Source organism: Rhipicephalus microplus, chromosome 1 (genome assembly GCF_043290135.1).
Source record: "Rhipicephalus microplus isolate Deutch F79 chromosome 1, USDA_Rmic, whole genome shotgun sequence".
NCBI lineage: Eukaryota > Metazoa > Arthropoda > Arachnida > Ixodida > Ixodidae > Rhipicephalus > Rhipicephalus microplus.
Genome location: NC_134700.1, coordinates 179,274,611 through 179,292,818, shown reverse-complemented (window position 1 = coordinate 179,292,818; position 18,208 = coordinate 179,274,611). Strand labels below are relative to the sequence as shown.

Genomic DNA, 18,208 nt, shown 5'->3' with positions numbered 1-18,208 from the left:
TCTCTAGAACGACAGATGACACCCAACTGTTCATGAAGTGACAGATATCGGTCATAATATTATAACTGAAACCTCAATACAAGACTTCTGGACGTTGTCTTTAGTCAAAGTATTCTCTAGAACGACAGACGACACCCAACTGTTCATGAAGTCACAAATATCGGTCATAACATTAGAACTGAAACCTTAATGCAAGACTTCTGGACGTTGTCTTTAGTCAAAGTATTCTCTTGAACGACAGACGACACACAACTGTTCATGAAGTGACAGATATCGGTCATAATATTATAACTGAAACCTCAATACAAGACTTCTGGACGTTGTCTTTAGTCAAAGTATTCCCTAGAACCACAGACGACAATCAACTGTTCATGAAGTCACAAATATCGGTCATAACATTAGAACTGAAACCTTAATGCAAGACTTCTGGACGTTGTCTTTAGTCAAAGTATTCTCTAAAACGACAGACGACACCCAACTGTTCATGAAGTGACAGATATCGGTCATAATATTAGAACTGAAACCTCAATACAAGACTTCTGAACGTTGTCTTTAGTCAAAGTATTCTCTAGAACGACAGACGACACCCAACTGTTCATGAAGTGACAGATATCGGTCATAATATTAGAACTAAAACGTTAATACAAGACTTCTGGAGGTTGTCTTTAGTCAAAGTATTCTCTAGAACGACAGACGACACCCAACTGTTCATGAAGTGACAGATATCGGTCATAATATTAGAACTGAAAGCTCAATACAAGACTTCTGGACGTTGTCTTTAGTCAGAGTATTCTCTAGAACGACAGACGACACCCAACTGTTCATGAAGTGACAGATATCGGTCATAATATTAGAATTGAAACCTTAATACAAGACTTCTAGACGTTGTCTTTAGTCAAAAGTATTCTCTAAAACGACAAACGACACCCAATCGTTCATGAAGTCACAGATATCGGTCATAATTATAGAACTGAAACCTGTAAGGAAGACTTCTGAATGTTATCTTTAGTCAAAGTATTCTCTAAAACGACAAACGGCACCGAACTGTTCATGAAGTCACAGATATCAGTCATAATATTGGAACGGAACCCTGTATGGAAGACTTCTGGACGTTCTCTTTAGTCAAATTATTCTCTAAAATGACAAACCGCACCCAACTGTTCATAAAGTCAATGATATCAGTTATAATATTGGAAGTGAACCCTGTATAGAAGGCTTTTGAACGTTGTCTGCAGCCGAAATGGCCTGCAGCCAAAATGAACGTTGTCTGCAGCCGAAACAACGCACACCCTACTCTTCATGATGTGACGGATTTAGGTCATGAGGCTGTAATTGTGCCCTGTTCAGAGGGCTTTGAATGATAAGCGTATTGGAAATATCCTGTCATGCAAGAAACCGCATCTGGCTCTTAATGATACAACAGATACTGTCATAAGAATGGAACCAAGCACTACGTAGAATGCCTCTGGGCATTTTTTGTAGTCAAAATATGCTCTAATGCAACTAACTGTACTTGAAGTTTTCATAATAAGACAGATATTGGCCATAGGGCTGCAACTGAACCTTGTAGGAAAGACTTCTGGATGTTGTCTGTAGTTAAAGTATTCTCTAAAACGACAAACCGCGTCTAACTCTTCATGAAGTCACAGATATCAGTCATAATACTGGAACTGAACCCTGCATGGAAAGCAGCCAAAATGTTCTTCAATGCAATAAATATACCCGACACATCACGATGCAACAGATATTAGCGACTAGATTGGAACCGAGCACAGCGTTGAACACTTTCGGATGGTATATTTATTTATTTTCAAATACAGCTGCTCACTGTGAGGCTACTGCAAAAGTGGCATACATATATACAAAATGAAAGAATATAAACAGTAATATCACATTAAGTGTGCCAAGGTAAACAAATATCACTACCCTTGAGTGCACCCCTGTAATAAATGAGAGAAATAGGACATTATTATAATACAAGTGCCTCCAAAAAGTCAGACACACTGGGATTAGGAATCAAACCAAGTAGATCAATCCAGTGTTTGATAACTTTATTTGAACGTGTTAGAGAACTCTACAAATGACTTCTAAGCTGGGTGGTGATTGCGGATCAGTGCTGTGTTGAAGACTTGAGCACTTTGCTGGTAGTTTAAATATCCTTTAACATCTACAAAATGCATCTGACACTTCTTGATGAGACAGACATTGGTTTTGAGATTACAGCCAAGCACTGTGGCTTTAGCATGTCATTAATTGTCAAAATACACTATAATGCAATAAAGCATGCCAAAAATTTTTGATGGGACAGATACTGATCAAAGGATTGCACCAGAGCACCGTACAAAAGTTTTGACAAGTTTTCCAACAGAACTACACAGAATATGCTTAAGTGAATGCGTATATATAATCCAAGTTAATGCATATACTAAAAAACCGAACAGAAATGAAGGACTCCTTGGAAACACATACAAATATTCAATGTTCAGAACCATCGAATATATTGAGCTCATTACAGTCTGAAGGCACAGATAAATACAAGCACAGCTCTGAAAGGACTCATAAGTCACATGAGGTACTTTTTGCATTTCTTCTACACAAAGTGCAGTACCATACTAGTGTACCTTCATTCATTCTGTGCATACATGTGGTGATCTTCTCTTCCCACAATCGTGTCATCGAACAGCTGATTTCAAATCAGGTGCTTCTCACAAGGTTTTCAGTTATCTGTCCAGCTGTAAACAGATCGCGCGTTATGTTATAGTAAACTGTAAAATGACGGAGAAGCGCCATTGTATGCCTATAGCTATGAGTATCAGAATGAACTACAAATTAAGAATGTGTGTGTTAGAATGCCTCCAAACAACGTATGTGCTACTGAGCGTAGCACAGAAGCAGAAGAAGCGAGAAGTGAAATAGCAGGCAATACCAGCAGCACTTAATCATGTAACTTTCTTTTTCGATCACCACGGCGACGCACGCTCGAGTGTCTGTCTTGTACGTGAATGGAAATGAGACCGCTGACAGCCCAGTGTGTCAGCGTCGCTGGTACCCGACACGAAGTCACATCTCACTGCTACCAACCAGCGCACGCTTATGATTAGCTTGGCAACACACAAAAACGATTAGCACCGAAGCCAACGAATGTTTCCGCGTCATACAATTCGCGAATACACTTATATAAGTACGTACGTTTTCACATCACGGAAATGTGTTGGCTAGTGCGAGGTTCGCTTTCAGCGATGATGAATATTGATGTTGAAAACAAACACAAACACAGTGCAGATAAAAACTCCTCCGTATGACCTACGCGATATTTCGGTCGTCATATATGGTGTCTATGTTGCGACGGAAACTACCGTAGAGTTTTTTTCAGCCGATGTGCCTCGCATGTGCTGGTTCATACGAACTAGATGGTAGAGGCCTGCGCTGGATGCAGATGACACCGATCTGAATTGCCTCCGCGGTAGGCGAGGGCTCACGCTCAAACCTTCGAACCTCCGAAGTATGTTCGCACTCGTTTTTAGCACAGAAAGTCACAGATGAAAGCACAAGAACACCGACATGCTCCTTTCGCTCGGCCGACGATCGCACAGGGGTCCGGCGCTAGCATAGCCGGCCGGCATTCGCTGGATTTGTCGGCGTCGCTCGAACTCGGCACGAAACCGCGTCACGCTGGTAGCACTCGCAGTCGTTCGTCGTTTCGTTGTCGTTCTAGATTACGAAGCGGTCATTCAGGAACGTTAGGAGTAGTTTTCATGCTTGCTTTCAGCACTCGGCTGTGCCTTCGAAGCGGCGGCCATTAGGCACAGCATTCGGAGTCATCGCGGCCTCTGGTTGGTTGGCGCGCAGCCTCTGGTTGGTTGGCGCCGCTGTACGCGTGGTGACGTAGCGTACGCGAGGCGAAATATCAAGCCCGGCTTGATCCCTCGCGCCTGCTCGCGTATTCCCCTCCGAAGCCGACGCCGAGAGGCGCATTTGACGCTTTTGACGCGTAGACGCGAGCGAACGCGTGCCAGTGGTTGGCACTTTAAAGCGCGAACGCGCGCCTGTGCTGGCCGCGCCGTTTGACCGCTCTTGCGCGCCGCTGGACTCCGCAGTTCGGTCGTCGGGCGCCGTTACTTGACGCCGTCTCCTTCTCTACGGGACCCTCTCTCTGCCTAATGGCAGGCGCGTGTTCTACGGCCGACGCTGGACCAGTTCGACGAGCCCGAACTAGAATGAATAAAAAGATGCATAGACAGGCTTCATCCCCCTTCCACCATCTCATTACCAGCGCCACGGGTTTTTTTTTTTTTATTAATCGAAAGACTGCCCTTTGACATAACGAGCATACATAAGAACGACGCAGGTTCATTACACATAAATAAACAAGTTACACTCATCGGTGGCTCTCACGTTAATACTGTATTTGTTGACTCCGCATCCTATATTTCCGTTTGCCTCAACCTGTTTCCTCTACTTTACTGACGATGTAAATGCGTCAAAGAGGAAGTGGCTCTCTCTCTCCCCATTCCCTCCTGCTCCTCATTTCATCTCTCCACTTTCGCTGCCTCTTGTTTGTACACACCTGTGCAGCTGTCCTTTCGGCGTGCGCGCGTGTAACGCTCAACTGGACGGGAGAGGGAAGCCATCGTTGTATGCAGCGTGTTAGAAAAGAGGGGAAAGGAAGAAAAGAAAGGACAGCTTCGCCGAGGCGACGGTAGCGGTCGAGGCGGAGGAGACGTCAGTTGTTGCGCCGGCGGAAAGTCGTCGCCACTTGCCGTGCAGCCGCCGCTTGGGTTTTTATTAAACGCTTTTGTATACGGGCCCAGCTCGTTCTTTCCGTAGTGACCAACCGCACCGCAGCTACTCGGAGACGACGCCACGTGCCTTATGCTTACCTGTGTACAGTTGCGCGCTTCCTGCCGGGATCGTGTCGGTGGAGATTGCGGTGGAGTTGTCCTGAGTGCGAAGCCCTTCGTCACCTCGCACACGCTATCTCGTGTGTTATATTCGTGTCGTGCTTCCACGCCGTCGAGTGTGCTTTTCGAGTGATTGTTTCGTGGATGCAATACTGCATCTTGTGTTGGCCGGCGAGATGCTGTGGCGGAGCAACAAGGGTTCGTACGCCGTCACTGGACCGGTACGTCAGTGGTCTTGTTTTGTTTCCTTGTTACCACTGTTTCCTTCCTTTGCTTTCTGGTGTGCGCGTTTCTGCAACCTCTTTTCTCCCCTTTATCCCTTCCCTAGTGCAGGGTAGCAAACCGGATGTGCGTCTGGTTAACCTCCCTGCCTTTTCTTGCATCTTTATCTCTCTCTCTCTCTCTCTCTCTGGTGTGCGCGCGTTGCTTCTCAGCACCACTAGTGAAAGCAACGCAACGCCGACGTGAGGCTAAACGACTGGTTGTCAGGCTAACTTTTCATGACTTATCCGCCGTAGCCGTTCTGGTGCTAGGCTTCTGACCCGATGGTCACGGGTTCGACCCCGGCTGCAGTGTTGATATTTGGGTGTTGCTGAAATGCTGTAGAGGCTCTAGTACTGAGTGATATCAGTGTACGTGAAAGAATACCAGATGGTCGCAATTTTGCGGAGCCCTCCACAACGACGTGTCTCGTAATCAAAGAGCAATTTTGACGTACAAAATACTAAGTGTTATTTATTACATTGAGTTGCGTGGTTTGATTAATTCTCGTGAAGGCCTATACGCATGAGAACAATCCTGCACTGCCTTTAAGCACAGCTCTACCGCTGGAAAATAAAAAAATATATATATACAATCCTGCACTGCCTTTAACCAGATCTACCGCTGGGAAATAAAAATATATAAATACATTCGGTGACACAAGTCGTTTTCTGCATAAAATGTGGCAGTGCCTGCATTATGTAGACTTTAGCCTTTAGGTTAATTATGAATAAGGCGGGTGCTTATTCTAGTACTCTTTCGTTTTCTTCTTCTTCTTCTTCTTCTTCTTCTTCTTCTTCTTCTTCTTATTATTATTATTATTATTATTAATATTATTATTATTATTATTATTATTATTATTATTATTATTATTATTATTATTATTATTATTATTATTATTATTATTATTATTATTATTATCGCTCATGGTAACCAGTAATCGTTATCAGACGCTCCTAATTTCTTCTTGGCAGCTTATCAACTTTCGCTGCCTCTTCAATTTTTTTTAAACAACGTTTCTTCGCGGCATACATTTATTTTTGTTGCTTTGAGCAACTGTAGTGCCTGGCGAGTTTCCGTCAAAACAAGCCTGTTTACTGAGCTCACAGATTATATCGCACAGAAATGCACCGGCTTTTATTGACTGAATGTTTGACCGTCTCGTCAATGATCGGAAGGTCAGGGTCGATAATGCCATTCCCCGGTAACCGCGTGTCTCTCCCCCTCTCTTTCTGTCTCTCTCTTATCCTCGGGGCTAAGCAGAAATGTCACTTTCGCGGCCTCACATAATTTATGCAAACGGTTACCGCGGCTGCTTCCTGGCAGCGCGCACCTATTTGGCGTGCATGTACGTGGCCCATTAGCATATACACGACATGGTCGCATCACATGGGTTCTAGTCCAATCTGGTTAATCGAAATTGGCGGACCCTAAGGCTTCGACTTTAGGAGTCGAACGCAATAGCGCCATCAAGTTCGTCGTGTGTACTTCAAGCACCTAGTGCATGATACGTGTTCGAATTCGCTATGCACCCACTACGTGACTTTAAGGGAATAGGCGTAGTAGCGTGTGTGCTTTTCTTTCAACCACGGAGCCATCATGATTATCGCTCTTTGTTTTGCGGAAAAATACCGTTTTCTGATATCATCGCTGCTGCGTGAGATCCGCATATTATCATGTGTTAATTCAGTCACAGAGGTTTCAATATATGAAAAAAAAAAATCAATGCTATATAACTTCGAATCATTCCTACTATAGCAGCATGCCTTTCATGGAGCAGCCATGAAGTTCATCCCTCTCGTTTATCTCTTTAACGTGGGGTGTTAATTGACTGCGGACGAGCTTACCAATTAAGCGTATTAGTTAATCTATATCATATGACATGGTGGGAAGATATTAAAAAGAACAACGTTTTTTCAACCATCACCTCCACCCTTCAGCTGTACTTTTACAATGACGAAAACAAATAATGTATTCGACTGCTGTTCAGTATTCCACTTTGCTTCGAATAGTCATACTCGACAGAACAGGTAGACTTGTGTGTTCCATGATACCTCTACGTAATAGAACTCTTGTATAGTTTCCTGTCGTAATTTACGAAATCGTCTTCGTTAGCTCAAGCCCATCGGTGTAGTGACCTTTTCCAGGTCGGACTCGTGTTAAGTGACTGCGAAGACGGGTTGGGGCACAAAGAAAATATATGGACGTGATTCGCGCAGCGAAAACAAGCTCGTTTCGAAGCTGCGATATGGCCTTCTGGGAATGGCCGTCTGCGGCGGCCATCTCCTATTCCCAGTCGAGGCTCCATCGGGTACTTCGATGACCTTTTCATCAAAATTCATGAGCGCAGCGACGTGCCCTTTTACGTGACCGCACGTCAGTTGTGGCCTTTTCAGTCGCCATGCTCCACAGAGATGTTTGTTAGTGCCAACTGGGTTTGTGCATAGGCCCGCGCCTTCTTCGCTAATGGGTAAAGCGACCTGGATATCCGCGATGTCGTCAGAGTAATCAGCCATCTTACCCTCCTTCCTCCTTCTTGCGTCTCGGGTGAGTGTAGGGTCACAGGAATCGGATACAGGATCGGCGAGGTTCCTGCGTCCGAAGGGGAGCGTTAGTTTATTCGCGTGATTTGGTTTATTACATCGCGCGTTCATTTATTTCGATGTACTATTGGAGCGCGGGTTGACCTTATTCGAAGTCTCACGGGATTTGCGCATACTATGTCGCGTCCTCCGGCTATATGCAAAGAGTTCAGTGGGCTGGGCGGTGATACGAGTGACTTAATTGCCTTCGTTTCTTGAGTTTCTTGTCTACGTTTTTCTGTTTTAGCGGCGAAGCTTGTAAGGCCGTGGGTCGTTCCCTCCTCTGTAGTAGTAGTAGCAGTAAGTAGCCGCCTCTAGTTTATTAGTTGCTCAGTAGGTGGCGTTGCGTGTATTTGTCCTTATGAATAATATAACTAGACTGCGTTAGTGGTTTTCACAGTGAACGACGATGAGTAAGGCGAAGCGTCCGTCCGTTCGTCCGTGTGTTTATTATTCCATGCGTCCGTCCGTGCGTCTATCCGTCCGTCTGTGAGTACGTCCGCCGGTCTGTCCGTCCATTCTTCCGGCAGTCCGTGCTTCCGTCCGTCCGTTCGTGAGTACATCCGTCTGTCTGCCCGTCGATTCTTCGGCCGTCCGTGGTTCCGTGCATCTGTGCTTCTGTCCGGCCGTCTGCCTGTCTGTCTGCCTGTCCGTTCGTGCTTTCGTCCATCCGTCTATAAGTACGTCCAACTGTCTGTCCGTCCATTCTTCCTGCCGTCTGTGCTTCGACTTGTCCATCTGTCTGTCCATCCACCCGTCCGTGTTTCCGTGCGTCCGTGCTTCTGCCCGCCCGTACATCCGTCTGTCTGTCCATCCACGCTTCCGTCCGTCCGTGCGTCTGTCCGTGCGTGAACGCTTCACCCCACTCATCATTCACTCCTTGGATATATATGCTGTGATTTTTTTTGTTTGTTTTCGTAGGCTCGGATGTATTTCGTGCATGTAAGATATGCGTGTCTTGCGGTGGTCCAGGTCGATTTTCGGCGTTCGCGTCACGTTTTGTTTATAGCATACCTTGCCATTGCGGCACTCCATATCGCTCAATAACAGGATGCCCTTCGTTGTTCCCGGCCCCGCCGCGGTGGTCTAGTGGCTAAGGTACCCGGCTGCTGACCCGCAGGTCGCGGGTTCGAATCCCGGCTGCGGCGGCTGCATTTCCGATGGAGGCGTAAATGTTGTAGGCCCGTGTGCTCAGATTTGGGTGCACGTTAAAGAACCACAGGTAGTCGAAATTTCCGGAGCCCTCCACTACGGCGTCTCTCATAATCATATGGTGGTTTTGGGACGTTAAACCCCACATATCAATCATCAATCATCATTCGTTGTTCCCGATGACATCGCGTAAGGGACGCATGGAACTCACTGGCCCACAGTCGACTATTCATAATCCGTGGGCTGTATAATGCGCATCCCTATGCTCTCCGTTTGGGTATTTTATTGCGATAGCAATCATATGGACACTAACAGCAGATTTTTGCCGTCGCCGTCATGTACCGAATATATATATATATATATATATATATATATATATATATATATATATATATATAAAAACAAAATATAACAGTACGTTATGTTGGGCTAGCTGGTACATAATAAGTTGAAATACGTGGCGCAAGGTTGCCAATGAGAAGAACGAGAAGAGACAAAAAGGCGCTCTTTCTGTCGCTTCTCGTTCTTCTCATTGACAACCTTGCGCCACGTATTTCGATTTAAACGAAACATTCCAAGGCACCCGCTGGAGATTCGAACCAGTGACCCACCACTCCTCAGCGTGCTGCGTTGATCAACTTGGCCGTTTATGCTATAAATCTCACTAACAGTGAACTATTTATATAAAACGTTTACTACTGGCTTACTGACTTAAACGAAACATTCTTTAGCAAAGCTTGTATGTTTTGCTTGTAGTTTAGTTATGCAGCACGAAAAAGGAGACAGCTAGGACTAGACAATCCCCGTCGTAGGTGGGAGCCATATATATATATATATATATATATATATATATATATATATATATATATAATATCCAGCTCCTTCCGGCGTTGACGCCCATACTGCAATATCTGGGACAGTCTGACGTTTTGATGAAGAGCATTGGAACTGTACTATTCTCTACTGTCACTGGTATTGTCGACTTCAACTGACGCCAAGGAAGGATACGTCGGCACGCCGGCGAAATGTAGTTCGGCCTTTGCGATGTCACCCCGTATCGTACGAACATCTGCGGAACACCTCCGACAGAAGGCTAGTCGTGCTGAAGCAAGTTGGGCGCGCATACGTTTCCAGGCGCAGTGAGAACGTGTTGCTGAGCGTGCCAGAAACGCTGCAGCTCCACACACATGTGGCCGTGTTCACTGCACTTCGCATGGTTCCTAAATCTCTAAGCCTTATACATTGTATAACATTCCGATGGGTTGATATCGCATTCATTTCTTCGGCTCTGTTCTGAAACCGTGACTGTTTTTTTTGTTTTGGAAGCTGATGAGAAGGACAGCTGGCTGCGACAGCATTGAGAACTGGTAATCACAAACGCAAACATGAATGGTCCTAGTCTAGTGTATGGACGACTGATTTCGCAGCGACCTTTGTTTTATGCTCATGTTCTACATTAATGCTCCATTGACAAGCCTAGGCCACTCTACATTGACTCAACTCTTACAAAAGAGCCTGTTTCGGCATCTCATGCAATCATGTTCGTAGCGTTACTCGCGAGGCCGATATTGAACGCTTTGCCTCGGCTGTCGAATTCACACAGGAGTGGCAGGAGAGCAAGAAATGCTTGGGTTTGTGTTTTTATCTTTGATGGATTGTTATTAGGCTCAAGTATACGGAATAAATTAACATCGAGCTGTTTGCACAGGTTTTAATGCTCTATTTTTTTCTATTGTGAAATTCGAGGGCACAAGATTCAATGCTCTATTTTTTCTATTGTGAAATTCCGAGTCTCGAAGGGCAACCATCGGGAAGTAATTGCATTAAGGTAAATACGCATCAATCATTTACACTTATGCTGTAAACTTTTTTCAATATACGGCTGGTCGGCTGACCTACCGGTCAGTTGGCAGACCTCAATTACGCCAGCTTTGAGGATAGTTTGTATGTCAGATTGTCTTTTAACACACGTGTGGCGTGGTTGGCATGTAAAAAGAATTAACGATAAACAATGACGGGTGCTCGTTGTAGCTTTCGTTTTTCCGCAACAGGCGTATTCAGCATGTGTGCGCAGACGTCATTGTTGCGTCATATCTTCTTGTAACATCTTACCTTAAGTCTCGGTAGGAAATAAACAAGTGCTTACGGTACACCTGCCTGATTTAATCTCCGTGATGTTAAAACAGTGCAGAGGTTCAAGTGAAGACTTCTCTTAATTGTCACTCGTGTACGCGAGCATTAGTTAGGTCGCTTATATGCATAGGCATGTGCAGAGTTTCCCATTAGGCGGGGGGGGGGGGGTAATCTCAGCGCCCCCTCCTCCACCTTATACTAAGTCAATGTACGAGGAAGATTTCACCTCCCCTCTCACCTCATTGTTCACTTCAGGGGACGCCTCTCCTCCCTCTTTCAATGCCCACACATATGCTTAAATGTTTGAAGCTGTTCATGAATGCTTTCATAGAGTCGTTTCCTTGCGCAGCCATTTAGTCAGATCCTCAGCTTGATAGCTCTTCTTGCAAACCCGCGCGTTTGCCTTATCTTGATTTTCGTGCGTGGTTGCGTGTGTTTACTCACGCGACAATAATTTCAGCTAATTACGACTACTGTGCGTCCTCAAAGACGAGCTTACTAGCAAACTCGTCGTAGGCTGCTGTAGCATGTGTTTGTTTTTGAATGCCAGTGATCAGCACTGCTACGGAGACACGTTTGTTACTTTTAATAATGCCATTGCAAAGTCTCGGGAAATGCACACACATGGTCGTTAATCTGCTCAACTGTTCTCTTCTTTTTTTTCTTTTTCTTTTTTTTTTGGCACACTCTAGTACTACGCCAATATCGCGAATTAGCTTAGGCTGAAAGGGCAGCACGCAAAAGACTTTGGGTAGTCAGCAGAAACTCAAACTTACACCTCACATACGTACTTCTACGACAGTTTAATGAGTTCTTCAAGTAAGTCTACGTGCATTCTTTGAGATCCGTAATTTGCATAAGCAGCTCCAGAGCTTGCGTGCCGTATCGGCCGCGCCGTGAAAGGCACACTAATTATACAAGAAAAAACCCGATGACCGCAAGCACGCAATCATTCGCCCACGCGCGCATGCACCGATGTGTTTTAATTATGGTCTGTCGTTAAACTGTGTTTACTACATAAGCTTTGCGAAAGTTGCCGACGACGAAACTCCACGTGCAAAGTGTGGTTGGCGGTCTGAATGCCGTCACATTCCATCTTGTGTCGCAACAGGCGTGCAGAGGGAATACTGTATATTGGCGAAGAAGGAATTCCACCGGGGTGCAATGGGGGTGCTGTCGTGCCATCCGTTTCGCATCGACCTGCTGCTTCACTATCCAAGCTGTAGTTAAATAATTCATGAGGTTTTACGCGGCAATAGCGCGATATTATTATGAGTCACGCCATAGTCGTGCACTCCGGATTCATTTCGACCACCTGAGGTTCCTCGCTTACCGTGCGCCTAAATCTAAGTACACGCGTATTTGCATATCGCTAGAGTAGACTACTGCGTGTATTAGAAGGAATTTGAGTCATTACGTGCATCGTTCTTGATTTCACATAGCCTTTCGGCATAGTTGTCGGCTCTATATGGCACAGCACGTTGTTCTCTTCATCTAGTGTCTTTCAATTGAATATTCTTCTTGACATCACAAATTCTAACCTGTCCGTTCGAGATTTAAGATAATGTGAGAAGCCAGGTTGCTGTGAGAGGCTAGGTCAACTGAGTGACTCGGACGTGTATGCGCGTTCCTTCACCTGACTGCTCATAACAAGCTGTGCGGCCCATAGACAATAGCTGCAATTTGCGAGAAGTATGGCGTGAGCAGAGCGCTAAGGAGCACGTACGTCCGCTTGTCCTCTGCCCACATTTGCCGCGTTCGCCGAATTCCACACACCCACGAATTACCCTACATATGCCGTGCCGCCAGAAGCAGGCAATTCGTTGAGACGTGCATTCCGCAGCAATACCACGATGCCACTGCCTACACAGCAACTCCCGACCTTTTGGGCGAGAAATTGGCTGCGCGCGGATTTATCATCATTCAACACGTCGTCATTACGACGGGCTTTGCTCTTATTTTGTTTGTGAAAGATTTGACGTTATTTATAGCATTTTTTTTCATCAGGGGATGTTCTCGTCGCCGGTATAACGAGGGTAGATGATTGGAGAGGGCGAACAAATATTTTGGTTAATTAAGAAGAGAGCAGGAATAGTAGAGGATGAAAGTTAGAAGGTCAAGCAGTCTAGGATAATTGCTTTGCTGCCTTAGACGTCGGAAATGGATAGGGGAGATTGAAAGACACAGAGAAATAAGAGAGGAAGATATCACATCAAACAGTACGCCCACAAACACGCAGGCAGTCACAGTCCATCATGGCGCGCGTCACACGACATCGTGGTCACAGCCGCTTGTTCAAGGCACATTACGGAGTTAAGGAGATGTGAAAAGTATGAGTGAGGATTTATTCTTGCTGCATTTCCGATTAAGTCTTGATGAAAAATGAGTGAGCCCACGCAAAGATTTGTTGTATACAGTTTAGCGTTGTTGCTTTTGCCGTTGTTTTTTCTGATTTCATAATTGTTCAGCGAACTGGGAGCGCGGGAGGAACACAGGCACGAAGCAAAGAGAGGGCCCACAGCACGAGCACTCGTGCTGTGTGCCCTCTCTTTGCTTTGTGTCTGTTTTCCTCCCGCGCTCCCAGTTTGGTGAACAATTATGGATTACCAACTACCGCACCTTTCCATCCTACTGCAATGTGTTTTTGATTTCGTCGTTCATGTTGCTGCTGCTGTTGTTTAAACGTATCGTCGAATTAGTACCACCTTTATTGCTCTGCAAGGATTATATCAAAGCTTGCGAGTTGTTTTTGTTTGTGCACGCTATGACTTCTTCGTTTCGAGTTGTGTAGTTTTGAAGTGTGACGGAGAGAGCGAGTTTGTAAAGTTGAATGCTGACTGTGAAAACTGTGAACAAAGAAAGAACTATAGGGTATAGAAGGCGGTTACACGTGGCAAGCTTTGACTTTAAACCAGCATGTGTTCAGAAATGCACGCGTAATATACACGAATATATGCACAACGCAATACGTATATTTATGGCATATTGATAAGATGATGCGGTCGCTGCGTTTGTTCATCTCTTAAAGGCCACGTAGTTTCGCTTGAACTTCGGCTTGGGCTTCCACCGTGTGTGGATTAAGCGGGCACCTGAAAATGTTTACGCGGAAGTTGCTGCAATCTTTTTTTTTTTTTTTTTTGCATCAAATTGAGCTCACCACAGCCGGGTTTGAAGCCACGACGTTCAGCAGATGGCATGGTCACTAATCTATATAGGGCCGGGATGGCTCCGAGACAGTATATGAATGGATTAGTGTTCGCTGTATAGTTTATTAAGTATACTAAGAGGTGCGCTATTTTGTTGATATTTCATTCCAGTTCATTAAGGGAAACGTGTGATGAAGTGAAAGCAAATTACCTACAGAAGAAACGGGGATTCGTCAAAGTTCCTGTTAAGTTCGCAGCAACTTTTGAGCTGTGCAAAGCTGCGCAAAAACCGTGAGCTGCGCAAAGACCGTGGCGCGAGCGCCAAGCGCCCCGTGTGTTGTTTGGTTAAGTGCCTCTGGGTGGGGATACGAAGGGAAGGGCGCACAAGTGAGAGATTTTTACTCGGGTTAATCTCAATAAGTACACAATACATAAAGCTCGCGCCTAAGATAAAGATTTTAAAGCGCGCGTTGATAAAAACGTCTTGTTTGCATTCCTCGACGCAGGGGTTGGATGGCCGGCGCCGGCTGCCAGCGCTCGCGACTGCGTGATACTATGCGCGATTTTATCACGTACCGTCTACGCGTATATGCGGCCTCCTTAGCTTACTTCCTTGTTGCGTATTTGCGAAACTTGTTTTGTCTTTACTTCATCGCTATTTTTTTTCTTAGCGCTTCTTTTTTCTATAGATTAGTGCCGGTCTCTACGTGTGTTTCCCACGTCGCTGGCCTTCAAGAGGAAACGAGAGTTTGTTTAGTGCTGATGCCCTGAAGTGAGCGGAATTTTTGCATCATCGGCGCGATGTGTTGGCATTTCTCGGGCTCGGTATATGGACTATTTTCAGTATGCGCTCGAGTGGTGCCACGTTCAGATTATTCTTGCCGATTTGAATAGTCAGCAAAAGAAATTTCCGAACAAGGTTATAGCCAATGCAGCATTCATACCACATGCTCTAAGCTTGGCGAATGTAATGAAGCCTGACAAGACGTTTCAAACGCGTTTACTCAATACGCGCCCTATCAGAAATTGTGCAGAGCCAATTTACACCACCTCATTAGGAGTTGCTCAGCGTTCTCGGGAGGAAGATAGAACGTCAAGCATCTGCACGACGACGTAAGAGCGGTAATAATTGTGCCACAATACATCAATGGAGCACAAAAAGCACTCGCAACTTATTCTAGCATGATTGGAGCCGTTTAGAGGCGTGAAGAAGGGGTAGATTTATTTGGACTCTATTTGGACTTTACTGAACATCTATTGACAGTGATGCTATTGAACATCTGTTTAAAGCAACTCTATTGAACATTTACCGAAGATAGAAGAAACACTGCGCATTCGATGACAAAAAAAAACCGATATCAATTTAATACGCTTGCACCCAACGATTTCTTCTACACCTGTTCCCAAACTACACGGCCAAGAGCCATCTTCTTCCATAATATGATAGATCAGTGCACTCGTTCGTATCTTAAAAGCCGTCAACAAACTTTGCAATAGAGTAGGTGCTCGCGTATGAAAACGTTTGTGTTGGTGCGTTTGGCGTTCTATGACCTCACTAATTCACGCCAGGATATGCATAAATCACGAGCAAATTACCTTGAAATGCCCATGTAAAGGTGGTGCCTGTATTTGTTACCTAGGATGCGTCTGTAAATAGTTACCGAAGCGCAACCTATAGATGTGTGCAAGGCAGTCGAAGTATGGTTCTCTGCTTGCAAATATCGTGGCGTCTGTCGAAGCGCTAAACTACTACTACTACTACTACTACTACTACTACTACTACTACCACTACTACTACTACTACTACTACTACAACTACAACAACAACAACAACTACTACTACTACTACTACTACTACTACTACTACTACTACTACTAATAATAATAATAATAATAATAAAGTCTCACTCTTGATGCGATCTGTATAGGCGATTGAATAGTCTAAGCTATAGTGCAAAGCTATAGTGCAAATCTAAGCTATAGTGCAAAGGCTAAGCCCTGGCGAAAACGGGAGATACACAGCGAAAGAAAAAAAAAAGACAGAAAGATGTATGAAAAGCCGCTAAAGGAGGGCGACGGCATCGCTTCACAGAGAAGGTTAGGACGCTGATCTCGCAAATAAGCTTAGGGGCCCGCAGCTACAGATTGCTCCATGTGTTATTGCTCCAGCCGACCGCCATGGAGTTGCACTCATTAGCGTGGCTATAGAAGCCGAAGACTAAAGGTGTGATTCTGGGCATGTATGGGATGGTTTATTTATTTATTTATTTATTTATTTATTTAATATATTTTACAGCCAAGGTGACTTGGTAAGGAGAGCTGTATACAAAAAAAAAATTCACATCACAATCTTTTTTATGTGTTGCCACGGTGGCAGTAAAAGAGTTTTGACATCTGTAATCTCACACGTACTGTTTCATCATCGAGAAGCTCTAGACGTGCATCGTTTGGGCCAATCAGCGAGCACTTCACATATTTCGCAGAAAAGAATAGCGCAATAGATATAACGTATATATGGTTTTTCTTTTCCAATTTCGAAATCGTGGGAAGGTATAGAAGAAGACACTGAAATGCCTGCGGCATTCACCACAGGCACCCATCGACAACGGTGTTACCAATGGTTCTGTCTCAGAACGATACGTGAAACCTGGCTTCTGAGTATAGGCTGCGCTCACTGGTCTTAGTTTCGTGGCTATTCATTCGATAAAACCTGTGCGAATTCTCGGGCCAGCGTGAACGGCCGCACAAAGAAGGTATGCCGACTAATTTCGTGTACCAGCTTCTCCGCGATGATTCTCGTGGCGAGAACTCGCCGAATCGAAGGAGCTTCACCGTTTGTCCCAGTTTCAGTGCGAACGCTTTCGTACGATGCCGAACGCTCCATAAGTGGGCAGTGCCAGTAATTTGGGGAAGTGGCCAACACTTACCATATGGTCTGGGCCTGCCAAATGAACCCAAAATTAACCCCCTTTCCCAACCCCACCAAAGAGGACTGGGAGACGACTCTACTCAATAGCTCCACACTAGAGGAACAGCAAACTCTAGTCCAGCGGGCTCGGGTGGCGGCCTCGACTAATGACGTCCCGGACTAGGGATGTCAACCAGCCCGGTGGGGATAAGGGCTATCTGGCACAGCCAGCATCAGTAAAGTTTTTTTCCTCCTCCTCCTCCTCCATGGTTGAGAAGCACTCGTACGAACAGTGGTCCATTCTATACCCTGCATGTATGCTTGTTTGTCGAACGCTCTAGTGTGGAATGCGCTCGGCTTACGAAAGGAAAACGTTGCCAACTCGCTTTCTTCTTCCGCCTTCACCGTGAAGAAGAAGAAGAAAAATAAGCGGTACGCGGGGACTCTGCAATCTCGCGTGGCGGAGGAGGCCTCGCGTTTGGCGATTTGCTTACGCAAACAGCGAGCTTTACGGGTGGCCGGCTGGCACCGACGCAAGGCCTCGTCTCTCGACAGCTTTGTTCGTCCCATCGATCACGCCCGTGTTTCTCGCCGACGGTGGCTGTGGTGGCGTTTTCAAAAAAAAAAAATCCTTATAAAAACAAATAGAAAAGAAAGTGCTCGCAACTGGTTTCTGTTAACTCGCTTTTTTGCCTCTGCTTCCGTCACATGTTCGTTGAAGGAACGGGAAGTTCACTGTTTCCGCTTTCTCGTTTTCCTCGATTCAAGAGTCGCGCGCGTGCGCAAGAACTTCATCGAAGGGGGCGCTGCTAACTGCAGTGTCAAGGTGAGGAAGTGAATGTAGATGTATGGATCCAGGGGTGCAAGGTGAAAATTGTTGCAGATTTCTGTATTTTTTGGTTGCGCTTAGTTTCGTTTTCGTTCTCGGATGTTGCCTGGCTGCCGTTCTTTTCATACCAGATTGGCTGACACCCCCTGTAGTAGATCAACAAAAGAGCCGTTCGGGATCAATGAAGTGGCGCACACTCTGTATATAGAGAAAAACTTGATGTTCTCAGTTTCTTGCTGCTGTCAAAGGAGGTGAGGTCGAATTAATCGGAACCGAATTTATCGTATTAGCCTGAA

At 45.4% G+C, this 18,208-nt stretch overlaps 1 protein-coding gene across 7 annotated transcripts in view; it reads left to right on the top strand.

Moving 5' to 3' along the window:
- The window catches only part of Epac (Exchange protein directly activated by cAMP), a 416,212-nt gene that overhangs the window by 163,750 nt on the left and 234,254 nt on the right, over positions 1 to 18,208 (top strand). The window contains exon 1 of one of the 7 annotated variants that reach the window (XM_075888350.1): positions 4,983 to 5,122. The exons of the other annotated variants lie outside the window; for them this stretch is intronic. Coding sequence (XP_075744465.1) covers positions 5,078 to 5,122 — 45 coding nt within the window. The 5' untranslated portion in view covers positions 4,983 to 5,077. Of the gene's footprint in view, positions 1 to 4,982; positions 5,123 to 18,208 lie in introns of those variants that run through there. 7 annotated transcript variants of the gene reach the window in all.